The sequence below is a fragment of the Mus musculus genome, chromosome 3 (assembly GCF_000001635.26).
Source record: "Mus musculus strain C57BL/6J chromosome 3, GRCm38.p6 C57BL/6J".
Lineage (NCBI taxonomy): Eukaryota > Metazoa > Chordata > Mammalia > Rodentia > Muridae > Mus > Mus musculus.
In genome coordinates this window covers 152,720,374-152,735,077 of record NC_000069.6, presented here as the reverse complement: position 1 = coordinate 152,735,077, position 14,704 = coordinate 152,720,374, and the positions used below count along the sequence as shown (strand labels likewise).

Below are 14,704 nucleotides of genomic sequence, written 5' to 3'. Positions count from 1 at the left end.
GTTCAAAATATTTTTAATTTTTTTCCTTAAAATTGCTATAGTCTATAGGCATGCTACAATCAAAGAATACTTCCTTGAAGACAATCTGTAACTACTGGGCTGCGGCTCTGTCCAACACCACCACACAGAGCTGGAAAGGAAGGCAGCTGAAGTGAGCTCATGGGTCCCTAGCTCCCTGTTTTCTGCCTCTGCAGTGCTGCCTTTTCCCTGCAGGCATCGCTCAGGCACTCGGCTGCTCAGGCACTCGGCTGCAGCTCTGTAATGACTGGGGGACCAACAAAGGTCAGGCGTAGAGAGCCTGAATACAACGTATCTATTTCTATGCTATCTCTTCCTCCTCTATCTCATCTCTGAACTCTGAACTCTCACCACCAATACAGCACAGCACTAACCCTAGCAAACCCCCAACAACAGGGCACTCTGAATTACTTGCCTTCCTAGAGTGTAAAACGCCAGTCACTTTGTACTTACAGTGTCAGAAGGAAACACGCAGCCAGGCATCCAGCACATGGGAGGATGAGGAGACCAGCGGTGCCCTCAGCTTCATCTCAAGTTAGTGGACAACCTGAACCACAAGAGACCCGGGAAAGAGAAAGTTCCAGTGCAGGGAGAGAAACACAGAATAAGGAGAGGACGGAAAGGGTGGGGGAAACCTCACAACACACTGTGGACAGGAAGTCATTGGTAGCACAAGGACAGCAAACATGTCACCATGAGAGTAGAGCGGCCTTGTTACAGGCTCCCGCACAACCAAGTCACAGCCACAAGCACGTACGAAGTGCTGGGTGTGGCTCGGGCAGGGCACTGACAGGATGAGCTTATCACCCAAATTGCTGTCTTCACTGCTCCCTTGAAATCTGTCCTGTCCTCTCCAGTAAAGGCAATGAAGCTATGGCACTGAGTGTTAGGGGTCGCGCCCTGGGCCACGTGGCGAGAAAGCAGTGGAGCTTGACTGTAATCACCTATCCTGTTAAGGTGAACGACTCTGTGAGATCCTGAAACTCTATTAACTTAATTTAGAAAGATTTAATACATGGCTCATCTTATACTGATAACCTAATTGGCCGAGATGATTAAGTTAGGAGCAGGAACGCACTGTGACTGCTAATATTCATGACACATAATGAAAATAAAGTAGGCCCTTGAAAGTCTAAATGGGTCTTTAAAAAAAGATTCTCAAATCTAAGACTTAAAGCCAGGCACTACAGCACACACCTGCAATTCTAGCACTTTGGAGATGGCAGCAAGAGGGTCAGGAGTACAGGGGGTCAGGAGGTCAGGGAGGTCAGGAGGTCAGGGGGCCAGGAGGTCAGGGGGACAGGAGGTCAGGAGGTCAGGGGGGCCAGGAGTACAAGGGGCCAGGAGGTCAGGAGGGTCAGGAGGTCAGGGGGTTCAGGAGGTCAGGGAGGTCAGGAGGTCAGGAGGTCAGGGGGCCAGGAGGTCAGGAGGCCAGGAGTACAGGGGGGCCAGGAGGTCAGGGGGTCAGGAGGTCAGGGGGTCAGGAGGTCAGGGGGGCCAGGAGTACAGGGGGCCAGGAGGTCAGGGGGTCAGGAGGTCAGGGGGGCCAGGAGTACAGGGGGCCAGGAGGTCAGAGGGTCAAGGGGGCCAGGGGTACAGGGGGCCAGGAGGTCAGGGGGGCCAGGAGTACAGGGGGGCCAGGAGTACAGGGGGGCCAGGAGTACAGGGGGTCAGGAGGTCAGGGGGGGCCAGGAGGTCAGGGGGCCAGGAGTACAGGGGGGCAGGAGGTCAGGGAGCCAAGAGTTCAGAAAGGTCAGGAGTTCAGGGGGTCAGGAGGTTAGGAAGTCAGGAGTTAAGGAGGGTCAGGTGTGTCAGAAGCTCAGGAGGGTCACGGGGGTCAAGAGTTCAGAATCACTGTTTGGATTCTCACAGCAAGAAAATTCAAAGTTCCTCCAAGCTTTCTCTAGGGATAATGATGGCTAAGAGTCTGAACAGGTGCATCTCATACGGTATTGTTTTTCTTTTTCTCCTTTTTGTGTGTGATATGTGTATACGCACGTACCCATGTCAACATGTACAGGAGTATCTGTGTGTAGTACATAAACATGTATGTGTGTGTAAACAGGTGGAATTATAGGTGGGCTACCATGCCCACCCCTCATGTATGTGAGCTCTGGGGATTCTGAATGCAGGCCCATGGGAAGTGCCTAACCACTGGACTATCCTCCCGGGCTTCCCTTACTAATTTTTAAATAACACTGAATACATCAAACACTAGGGATGAAGTGCACTGAGCCACTGACCTGCTCTTTAATGCAACAATCTGTCAAGTAGGGAAAAATTTAGCAAGAACAAGACAAAATAGGAGTAATCACAGACCAATCCCAATTAAATGTAATTCAACAAAGCATTTTTAAATGGCATGGCTGTCTTCACAGACCTGAATTTAACATAACCATTCTATAGTATTTGTTCCAGAACTGATACAAAATTTTACCTTAATTATGAACTTCTGGATTCCCCGTTTTAAAAAGATCACAGAAAGATTGGATTGCTTATGGCATAAAATAAGATTATACAAATAACTACTATACTTTATAAAAAGAGAAAATTGACTTGGGTTAAGAAATGAATAGTTCCTTGGCTCCTCTAATAAGATCCTGATGAATATAATAACCAAATTGAACATAAAAGAGAAAGGAGTTTTGGGTGAGGAACTGGAAAAGCCCCTGACTGCACTCCTTAGGACACACTATCTATGTCACACACTGAGACCCACTTACAGAGTGGCCACAGGAAAGCAGAGGCACTGGCAAAGGATGCTGGAAGCAAAGAGCTAAGTTTACCCAGTGACAGTCACCACAGCGGTCCCTTCATACACTGGGGTTTAAAGGGCGTTCCTATCTATGCACCATATACTACACATAATCAGCAGATCAAAGCAACGACGGAATATCTTTACTGAGCATAATAAGAGAGTAGAGGGACACAGACGTGTGTGTCTGAGAGTGTGTGTGTGTGTGTGTGTGTGTGTGTGTGTGTGTGTGTGTGTGTGTAATGAGGTTAGACCATTTCCTCCTTAAAAGAAACTTCAGAAACGTATTAGTGAAGGATCCCTTACAGACTGTGTTATCTTCTGCTCCTACCTGTCAGAAGCTCACTGTGCTTACCTGGCTACCAGTAAGCCAGACCTAGGGATGCAGGGGCAGGAGAATCTCAAACTTGCATAGTGAGATCCTATCTTTAAAAAAAAAAAAAGGAAGGAAGGGAGGGAGGGAGGGAGGGAGGGAGGGAAGGAGGGAGGGAGGGAAGGACGGACGGACGGACGGACAGTTTAAGTGAATTAGGTTTAACTAATATAGAGTTTTCCAAAATAACATATCTGAATTCCCTGACCATGCCTTAGTCATGAAGATAATTTTAGATGTGAGTTAAGGAACGAGTGTAAGAATTGAACATCAAGGCATCTAAATGATTTGATAACCTCTCATTTATACTTAGACAAATTCTCAGAAACATAAACTTTTGTGAAATATCTTTGCTCTGAGTTCAAATTATATTCACACATGTCAGTTCCACTGACCTCTCAACGCTCTAAAGCGTCAGACATAACATTCTAGAGAAAGAACATTCCATCAATCCTCCAGGAAAAAAATCTCAGAAATTCCTTAGAAATAATTAGTGGCACTTTCTACGGAGACATGTCAAGGTTGTCTGACATACTGAGAGCTCACTCTCATACCTCCCATCCAAGGCTCAAACCCTTTGAAAGGACCATAACTTACTTCCATCTCCTCCCTTCCACCTATGCCCACCTCTGCTGAAATCACAGATTAGTAAATGTACTGTAACTAGCAAAGGCTCTGAACACATGAACCATGTTGTTGTAGCTGACAGCATGGCACGTGTGTGCCTGTGCAAGTGAGCAGGGAGAGAGTACTTGTGAGTGTGGCTGAGAGAAAGAGAAAGAGAGAGAGAGAGAGAGAGAGAGAGAGAGAGAGTGTGTGTGTGTGTGTGTGTGTGTCAGTGTGTATGTGTGTCTGTGAAAAAGAGAGACACCAGGTATGGGGAGGAGGAAGAGAAGGAAGAAGAGAAGGTGTGGGAGAAGCAGGAACAGGAAGAGAGATGAAAGAGTCTTCCAGAACTATTCTGTTTGGTCCTGCAGGACATAGTCTGGCATGAGGGAGTAAGACTCATGCTGGATGGGCAGAATATTCACTCTTACTAACAACTGGAGCCCACTGGAGCTGACTCTAAGCTTTCAGGGTTCTTAAAAAAAAAAGAAACAAACTTATAGAAAATATGACTCTGAGAATACCAAAAACACCCTTTCTTCCCAATAGTTATCCTTTCTACAGCCCAGTTTAATCAGTTACATAATTAGGTAAAAACCTTTACCATAAAGAACGTTCACTGCCTTTAGCAGAGTTACAGAGCAATAACAGAAAGTAGGCACAAGTCAAGCTCTCCTGTTACTTCCTCACACAGCATCTAGACATCTCGCTTAACCAAAGAATCAGGAAAGCTGTGCATGGGAGTGTGGCTGGGGGAGACTGTGGCTGCAGATGCTGACGGTGCATGTGAGAGGCCATGAGTTTGATCCCTGGCACCAAAGAGGTAAACCACACAGAAAAGGTCTTGCAGAGACTTGAACTCCAAGTAGTTTTTAAAATCAATATAGATTTGGGGAACACTCTGTTTTATCCACCGCCTATACAGACATGCTCCCATCAGATCTGGAAGCAGGCAACAAGCAGCACTGAAAACAGCTCAGTGTAAAACTTCCACCTTCCCATCTCAGCCACTCTGACAGGTGTGAGGTGGAATCGCAACATCATTTTGATTTGCATTTCCCTGGTGACTAAAGATGCTGAACATTTTTAACTGCCTTTTGGCCATGAGAGATTCCTTGTTGAGAATTCTCAGTTTAGCTCTGTACCACATTTTTTTAAACTGGGTTATTTGGGTTGTTGGAGTCTAACTTCTTGAGTCATTTATATATTTTGGATATTAGCCCTCTGTCAGATGTAGGGTTGGTGGAGATATTTCCCAATCTGTAGGCTGTCATTTTGTTCTATTGATGGTGCCCTTTGCCTTACAGAAGCTTTTTTAGTTTCACAAGGTCCCATATATTAATGTTGGTCTTAGTGCCTGAGCTGTTGGCATTCTGCTCAGGAAGTTATCTCCTGTTTGACTGTGTTCAAGGCTATTCCACACTTTCTCTTCTATCGGGTTTAGTGTACGTGGTTTTATGTTGAGGTCCTTGATCTACTTGGACTTGATTTTTGTACAAGGTGTTAGATATAGATCTATTTGCAATCGTCTACATGCAAACAGCCAGTTAGACTTGCACCATTTGTTGAAGATGCTTTCTTTTTTCCACTGTATGGTTTTGGCTTCTTTGTCAAAAATTAAGAGTTTGTAGGTGTGGGTTTATTTCTGGGTCTTTGAATCTATTCCATTAATCAACCCATCTGTTTTTATACCGATACCATACAGTTTTTACTATTGTTACTCTGTAGTACAGCTTGAAATCAGGGCTGGTGATACCTCCAGAAGTTCTTTTATTGTTCAGGATTGTTTTTGCTATTCTGGGTTATCTTTCCAAGTCAATGTCAAGGTCTGTAAAAAATTGTGTTGGGCTTTTGATGGGAACAGCATTGAATCTGTAGATTGCTTTTGGTAAGATGGCCACTTTTACTATGTTAATCCTACCGATCTATGAGCATGCAAGATCTTTCCATCTTCTGATATCTTCTTCAATTTCTTTGTTTAGATACTTGAAGTTCTTGCCATACAGATCTTTCACTTTCTTAACTTCTTGGTTAAAGTTACACCAAGGTATTTTTATACTATTTATGGCTATTGTGAAGGGTGTTATTTCCCTAATTTCTTTCTTGTCCTGTTTATCGTTTGTATAAAGGAAGGCTACTGGTATTCTTTTGTTTTGTTTTGTTCTTTCCTTTTTTCTTTTTTAGTTAATTTTGTATCCAGCCACTTTGCTGAAGGTGTTTATCAGCTGTAGGAGCTCTCTGGTAGAATTTTGGGGGTCGCTTATGTATAGTATCATATCATCTGTGAATAGTGCCAGCACATGCTGGCAAGAATGTGGAGCAAGAGGAACACTCCTCCATTGCTGGTGGGAATGGAAACTTGTACAACTGCTCAGGAAATCAATTTGGTATTTTCTCAGAAAGTTAGGAATAGCTCTACCTTAAGACCCAGCTAATACTTCTCCTGGACATATACCCAAAAAAATGTTCTACCATACCACAAGGACACTTGTTCAACTATGTTCACAGCAGCTTCATTCATAATAGCCAGAAACTGGAAACAACCTAGATGCCCCTCAACTGAAGGACAGATACAGAAGATGTGCGCCATTTACATAATGGTATACTACTAAAGTATTCAGAGCCAAGTCAGTTAATACTAGAGTAACATGATCAGATTTTAAAAGATGACAGGCTGATTCAAGACACTATGAAGAAAGAGAGAGAGCTGGGTTTTAGGCACCCACAAGCATGTGGCCCATCTCTCTCCATGACCTTGGCCAGGCTATCTCGGAGGTCACTGAAGCCTGAGGATGCTGTGTGAAGGACAGAGCACATGAAGCACATGGTTGCAGCAGGCACAGCAAGGAATCGGCTTGAGTGACAGGTGCATCCTCCCCTGCTGACTGCTCAGGACGCCTCTGACCAATCCAATTTCTCCATGTGCTAATTGCCACATCTGAGTGCACGGCAGTGAGGAACACGGGGCGAGGCTCTGTGAGCCAGCCACTCACACCCTTGGTTCACAGACTCTGCACTGTCTCTTTGTTGGTTTGGTACCAACCTAAACTAAAAGCCACCAAGTCATCACTGCTGCCATCACTCTGCAGTCTGGCCTAACGCACTAACAAGCAACAACGGAAACAAGTCGCCTGACGCCAGGTCTACACCCCAAGCACAGCTAACTAACTGTCTTTCTGCTGAGCCACATCGCTCTTAGCTTTACATAGCTGGAAACACTGGACTTACATTTATTGCTAAAACAATCATTAAATAGCATTATATTAAAAGGACTGTTACAATGCTCAGAAAAACCAGCTAGAACACTAAAACACCAATAGGTTACTATAGGAGAGTACCAGACTGAAAATAAAAACAAGGTGTTATGGAGAGCTCTGAAGACTGGCTGCCATAGTTTTCAGGGTTATTAAGTCATTGCTTACGACAGTAAATCAAGTCTGTGAGGCTGCGCACACAAGAACTTCACAAGCACTATGTTGACCTGAAAAGTCACTTTCCTCTAGAACGCATTTTCTCAGAATAAAAGTGTTTGGTTGGACTATTAATTCTGAGGGCTCTAGAGACAATTTCTACCTTAAAGCTTCAATTTTGGAGACTTTCAACATTTTTTTCTAGGTACAAAGATTTTTTAGAGAGAAGCTGTGCATAGTTCTGAGAAAATAATTTTATCATCAAATCATTAGAGTTCAACGAGTTACTAGCAGAAGTTACAAAAGTTACACCACTGCACATGTGGTGATCAAAGTTAGAAAAAGCCTGTTTGGAGAAAGGTATTATTTATAAATATGAATAAAAAGAAAGATAACTAAAGCATTCTACTAAAGATGTTTAAGAGAAAAAAGCATTCTACCAACAATGTTTAAGAGAGAAATAATTGAAAATAACTGAAAATTGTAAGACTAAATTCAATGGATGCTATACATTATTAGTTGGAGAGAAGCCTGCTAATACACAGAAAAGTCTGACGCTCAGAAAGCCCTGCCTGGGTTAGTCTCCCGGTTCACTACAAGGCCAAGCACAGTGCTAGGGAGCAAAGCGCTGTCAGGGACAGACATCAGACAGAGGTGACAGAACAAGGTCAGGCTTGCTCTTGGTTTAAATTACTTCAAGGGGAAGTTTCCGTCTTTATGGCACCACACTCTGAGACTCCTAACTGGTGAGTGTGCAGGCTCTAGTCAGTGAGCATGGGGTGCTCACCCTACAGGACATCTTTATCACCTCCTTTGTCCTAATTTCCTTCTGTGATACAACACCAATCAAAACCAAGCAGGGGAGGTTTCATTTGGCTGACAACCCACAGCCCTCAGGGAGCCGAGGCAGGGGCTCCAGGGTGCAGACTGGAGGCAGAACTGGCTATGGAAAGTGCTTACTGGCTTGCTCTCACAGCTCTGGCTTGTTCAGCCTGCTTTTCTATACAACCTAGAACTCCCATGGGGAAGAGGGGACACCCACAGTGAGCTGGGCCCTCCCACATCAATTATTAATAAAGAAAATATCCTTCACACATGCCTACAGGCAATCTGATTAAGACATTTTCTCAATTGAAGTTCTCTAGATAGTGTCAAACTGACAAGAGAAAACTATCCAGACGTTCTTCCAATACTCGGGGAAGAACACCGCAGAAAGGGAACAAAAAGCACATAGGAGGGGGACAGCAGGAGCACCGTGGAACTCTGTGTTCTTAGAAGAAGCACTGAGTTCGAGCACTGCATTCTGTGGGAGGAGCAACAAGGAGCACTGTGTTCTGTGGGAGGAGCACCGTTTTCTGGACATGACATGACCACAGCAGTCATGGAGATACAGAGCTGTGCTTATATGCACAAGATAGAGTGTATCAGCATTCTGCCAAGGCTGCTGGAAGGACTCCATGGAGCCCACTTCTCCCTGAGTAACTACAGGCTATTAATGTTGGTCGAAGGAGGAAGAGACATTTTATAAATGGTATAGACACAAGCCATCCTCGGGTAAAGAACTTATTTCTGCTCATGCAACTAACTCTGACCAAACTCAATGTGTCACACAAAAAGAAAGTAAAAGGGGGCTACTTAGGGAGAGAGAAAGCTGTCTTCTATTCAGGCCAACATCCAAAAACGAATCAAAATAATTATGCTTCCCTTAGAAAATAAGTAAATGTAGAAGGGCTGGGAATGAACCTCAGAGATGAAGCATCTGCCTAGGAGGCATGGGTACTATCCCCACTACCTCACACAGCGAGGCCATGTGACTAGGAGGCATGGGCACCATCCCCACTACCACACACAGAGGTCAGGTGACTAGGAGGCATGGGCACCATCCCCACTACCACACACAGTGAGGTCAGGTGACTAGGAGACATGGGTACCATCCCCACTACCACACACAGTGAGGTCAGGTGACTAGGAGACATGGGTACCATCCCCACTACCACACACAGCGAGGTCAGGTGACTAGGAGGCATGGGAACCATCCCCACTACCACACACAGAGGCCATGTGACTAGGAAGCATGGGTACCATCCCCACTACCACACACAGCGAGGTCAGGTGACTAGGAGGCATGGCTACCATCCCCACTACCACACACAGCGAGGCCATGTGAAAGTAAAGATCCATGAGTAGATGATTCTAAAGATCAGGAGCAAGAAAATCCTGTTCCCAGCCAGGACAGTGCCAGTGGGGAACACACTGGTGTTGGGGAAGAAACAAGCATCCAAAGACCTCTCAATGCAGCACACATCGAGACAGAATGTTCCTTCACGCTTGGCAAACGCCCTTCAAGGTCTTCTGAGGCTTGCAAACTCATCTTTTTGTTTTCTAAACACCACAGCAAAAAGGTAGTGGCTAAAACATCCCTGTTACCTGGATCACTATTCTTTTTAAAGCATATTTAACTTCCTAACCACACTAAATGCCACCTCACTCTCACACACACACACACACACACACACAAAGATCTTACACACTGTTCCGCTAGGAATATCACATAAAGTGTGAGACACATCAGCTGCCAAAGTAAAAAGGACAGATTGTTCAGAACGTGTGAGGATCTATATTCAAATATCATTATTTACATGTTTAAGGGCTACATGAGAAGAAACTGTTAGAAAGTGACAGGAGACAAGAGAAAGAACATTCAAAGACATGAACTAAAATTATCTTGATTGTTACTATGGCAGGATATCAGAAACTGTTTACAAAACATATTTATATAGTTCCACTACTTCTGTCCATTACAAATTATAAAGATGATTTTCTGCACAATAAAACAAAAGTATAAACTAGTCACAGAACAAAAATTTAACGCTATTAACATATTGACTTTAATTTTTTACAAACTAATTAGAATGGCTTTAACATATCAATTAACAGAAATCAGGGTGACCTTCCTACACAGAGTATTCTACACAATGAAAACAGCAAGACGTATGAGTCTAAAATGAACCCAATGTACTCCAAGTGTCTAGGCAAGATAAATGGTCAAAATTAGACATGACTGACCAAATGTTAGGCCAGAGAAACCAAAACAAGCTAACGAATTGAACAGTGACTCCAAATTAGCAAATCACCAGTTATAGCTAGAAATGCTCAGGTCGGTTAGACAGACAGATTCCCCACAGTGCTCCTGGGCGTGAGAGGACACCCACGGTATCTGAGGAAGCTCGGTCTAACAGCTGCGTGTAGGATGATCCGGGAAGGAGGAGATGCTGCAGAGCGCACACTCAGGTACCCTGCAGATGGGACCCAGCTCTGCTCAGGAAACCTGCTGATGCCTCAGACACTCTGCTAGCACACCTGGGTCTCGCCTGGGTCTCTCACTCCAGGTCAAGTGCAGATGTCTCTTCTGGAATTAATTATGTGAATGTGTCAGATTTTGGGAGACTTGGGGCTTGAGGGGTTAGAGAGCGACAGGTGCTGTGTGCATAGAGCCTGCTGAGACGCTGCAGCAGGAAGGCTTAGGCAGGAAGGAGAAACAAAATGGACAGCAGCCACCCATGTACTTAGGAAAAGAAAGTGAGAAACCCAAGGGTCGATCCGCAAGGTTACTTCATACTGTTTCCATGACCACCTAGTTACTGCCTTCAATATGGAAATATACCTTTTAGGACTTAATTAGGTATTTAAATCATATGCATAATTATACCAATCTCTAAAGAGTATTGTAAAATAAAGTAAGGATAATGTACATTAAGAGAAACCTATAAGTGTAAATGCTGTAATAGTAAAGAAACATTTCCCATACTAAACTAACAGCAAAACCATCTCTTTTGTTGTTGTTGTTAATTTCTCTTTGTTAAAAAAATAAGCAGTATGAGATTCTTATGGTCAGAATCCCCCAATTCACGTCTAGAACAAAGGCTGTATAATCAAAGCCACAAACAAGCATCTGAAATAGAAATCACCTCAAAAGAAACCCTTCAGAACCTCAAGCGCAAACTTAATAAACTCAGCATACACACCAGCACATGCTGTCACTGCCTTCTGCTTCTCAGCGACCCTCCAAATCTCCTCAGGCCAGAGCAGGGTGTCCTAACGACTCACAACAGCACGATTCCATTCGCTTCCAAATAAAACTACTGTCAAGTCTCTGGACGGACAGAGGGCAAAGCTATAAACCAAAGTGTGCCTGCGAAGGGCGCACTGACAGACAGCAAGAGAGAAGTCCACCTGCATACCTGACAGGTCCCCTCCTCCGCAGACTTAGATGCCACTACTGAAGCAGTAACTAATAGCATGTGCTTGCTTTGATTCCGAGGTGAGATGGAGTATGGACAGAGCTGTGTGTTTGTGCTTTTCTAAGACTGAAACCATCTGCTAAGTAGAACACAGCGCCTCTGACCCCCAAGCCGTGCACTGTGTCCTCTGCCTCGGCAGCACCTTATTTACCTCTGCTTCCTGGCTTGATTCCTACAATGGTCCCATTACATTAGCACTATGTCACAGGTACTGAGCCTTTGAAGTCACAACCAAAATCATCGCAAAAGCCAGGTTTCAAACTCTTGTCTCACTAGCAAGCTCATGGAACAATCTCCTCCCATGAGGGCAATGAGTGAATCAATCAACCGTCAACTGAGACAACTGTGCCTTCTGTGGTTGCAGCAGAAGCAAACTCGCTGTAATAATCCCAATTCCATGGTCTGGGACCTTCACCCATTCACTCGTCCTTCCAGGCATTCTGCAGCATTGACTCGACTGCAAACCTATATTCTCCTACCAGCATGGCATTCCAACAGGTACTAGAAGAAGCAGTAAGAAGCTGAGGGTGCCAGGGTTGGCTCTGGGCAGCAGGAGGCAGTAGCAACACAAAGTAGCTCTAGACATCCCGGCCACTGTGCAGCACAGAGCCCAGCTTCAGCAGCCTGCAGCATGGCACCTGTCACCAGGCTGGGCTCATGCCATGATTTTTAGTTTCCCATTCTACTATCTGCTTTCCTGTTCCTGCTTAGCTAAGGCTACAGCACTCCCCAGAACCTGATGAATAAATCAACATGTTTAGAATCAGTCCTTTTTCTGCTTAAAATAGTAACCTATTAAAAAACTCCAAGGAAAGCGCCTAATAAACCACAGGAGATACCCAGAGCTTACCAAATCCTCTTACCTTAGTGCTCATTGCTCTCATGTGCACTGTGGCCCTAAGTTAACATCTACGCCATACGTGATGGTATGTCCCACAACAAAAACTGAGAATCAGGGCTCTTTACCTCTTTCCAAATCAACTCAGTTAAGAGCTGTCTTCACAGGGTTTTAAATTAAACTCAGCTGAGATGGCTTACCTGTCCGGGATACCTAGCCTCTTGACGCTTCTATAAACAGAAAGAGTATTTGCAACATGTCGGTAGTTAAACCAGAATCGGGATGTGCACACCTAGAGGTAAAACAAAAACATGGTTTTATGAGTCAAAGCACGGATTTCAGAATTACCGCACTTCAAGTCTATGTGGAAATGCCTGAAGAAAGCATTTCAGACTTAGTAACATCAAAGAACATAAAAAACTTTCAATAAAACCAATCTCCCTAAAGAAAGGCTCTTACAACTGATATTAAATAAGATTACCCAGCTGAGGAGAAAGCAGTCCACACAGAATGTAAACAAATACCAACCCAACACAGCTCAACTCCATTTCTGCACATCTGTAGCGTCCTTCTTTCTAAAAGATTCGATTCTTTAGATCAGAGAAAACATTTGTAATCTCAGACTAGCTACCCTGTGGTAGGAAATATGTTTCTTTGTTATTGTTGTTGTTTTGTTTTGTTTTGTTTTGTTTTTGAGACAGGGTTTCTCTGTGTAGCCCTGGCTGTCCTGGAACTCACTCTGTAGACCAGGCTGACCTCGAACTCAGAAATCTGCCTGCCTCTGCTTCCCAAGTGCTGGGATTAAAGGCGTGTGCCACCACTGCCTGACTGTAATATCTGTTTCTTAATTTAGTTGCTTCATTCAATGTGGGAAGTGAGACAGACACCAAAATATAACTTACAAAATAGGTTCGTGCACACACAGGAAGAGCTATGTTATAAAGTTACAGAACTGCCAGGCGGTGGTGGCGCACGCCTTTAATCCCAGCACTTGGGAGGCAGAGGCAGGCGGATTTCTGAGTTTGAGGTCAGCCTGATCTACAGAGTGAGTTCCAGGACAGCCAGGGCTATACAGAAAAACCCTGTCTCGAAAAAAACAAAAAGATAAAAATAAAAAATAAAGTTACAGAACTGAAGACTACAAGAAGTCAACCAAATTTTTCACTTAAAATAAAGATCACTAAAAATATCAAGAAGACCCAAGTTCAGTTCCCGGGACCCAGGAAAGATAAATTCACAACCATCTGTAACTCTCAGACGCTGGAGCGCCATCGCCCTCTTCTGGCCTCCACGGGTACTGTACTCACCCACAAACCCACACTCACATACACACATATATACAAATTGAAAAGAAAAATCTCCTTTAAGTTGCTAGGGAAATCTAAGTTTAACACAAAGAAAACTTTTTTTTAATCTACCCCCAATGAGACATGCAGAGAGACTGGCTGTGGACACTCCTGCCTCCTGCCATAGGCCTGTGACCACAACACAAGTGACAAATCTGAGGGAGGGTATAACTGTTGTCATTTCTTTAATTCTTAAAGGGAATTATCATCCAAGAATGCAATGGGACACACTGAAATGTCTAACCATATTAAAACAAGTAAGTCAGTAGGTGTGGAAATGGATATATTTATAGACATTTAATACAAGAACAAGACCTCCTGTCTCTTCCGACTGAGCACTGGCGAAAAGAAAAAAAAAAGTAAAGAAAAAGTGAAAACAAAGTAAGATGGATACAAGTCACTGCCAAAGCCTGCAGTTCCTCTAACTGAGAATCTGAAGATGTATAAAACAATTTATAAGAATTAACCACAACGAAAGCCAGGATTTCCACTGCACTTTATGTGAAGTAAAAGCCTTGTGTCAGCTTGTTATTTAGTAATCATAAGAAACTACCCTCGGGGCTGGAGAGATGGCTCAGTGGCTAAGAGTGCTGACTGCTCTTCCAAAGGTCCTGTGTTCAAATCCCAGCAACCACATGGTGGCTCACAACCATCGGTAATGAGATATGACGCCCTCTTCTGGTGTGTCTGAAGACAGCTACAGTGTACTTGGATATAATAATAAATAAATTTTTAAAAAAAGAAAAAGAAACTACCCTCACTTTCAACTGCAAATTATTAGCCAGAAAACTAACAAGGAATAGAAAGAGTACTGATAGAAGACAAGTAGAGATGCCAGGAAATATCAACTTAATATAAATTTGCAAATACCCAGCAAATACACTCATGTAGGGCATTAAACCAGCCATTTTTTTCACAAGAGGAAGTGGGGTACAACTGTGCCCCCGCCCCAGGACCTTCTAAAATGACACAAGGAAGCTAACACTGACACTAGGGGACAGCAGTGATGAGGATGAGGCACAGCCTCCTTCATCCTTCAGCACGGTCTCCTCCGCTG

The 14,704-nt window shown here is 44.0% G+C and overlaps 1 protein-coding gene across 10 annotated transcripts in view; it reads right to left on the bottom strand.

Moving 5' to 3' along the window:
• Window positions 1-14,704, bottom strand: part of Pigk (phosphatidylinositol glycan anchor biosynthesis, class K) — a 128,842-nt gene that overhangs the window by 107,849 nt on the left and 6,289 nt on the right. For 9 of the 10 annotated variants that reach the window (XR_003954336.1, XR_003954337.1, XR_003954338.1 and 6 more), the window contains exon 3: window positions 12,502-12,593. Coding sequence is in view for 2 of the 10 variants with exons in the window: in NM_178016.3 (NP_821135.1) it covers window positions 12,502-12,593 (92 nt within the window). In the remaining 8 variants the exon portion in view is untranslated. Of the gene's footprint in view, window positions 1-471; window positions 896-12,501; window positions 12,594-14,704 lie in introns of those variants that run through there. The other variant, XM_006501612.4, reaches the window with a different exon arrangement.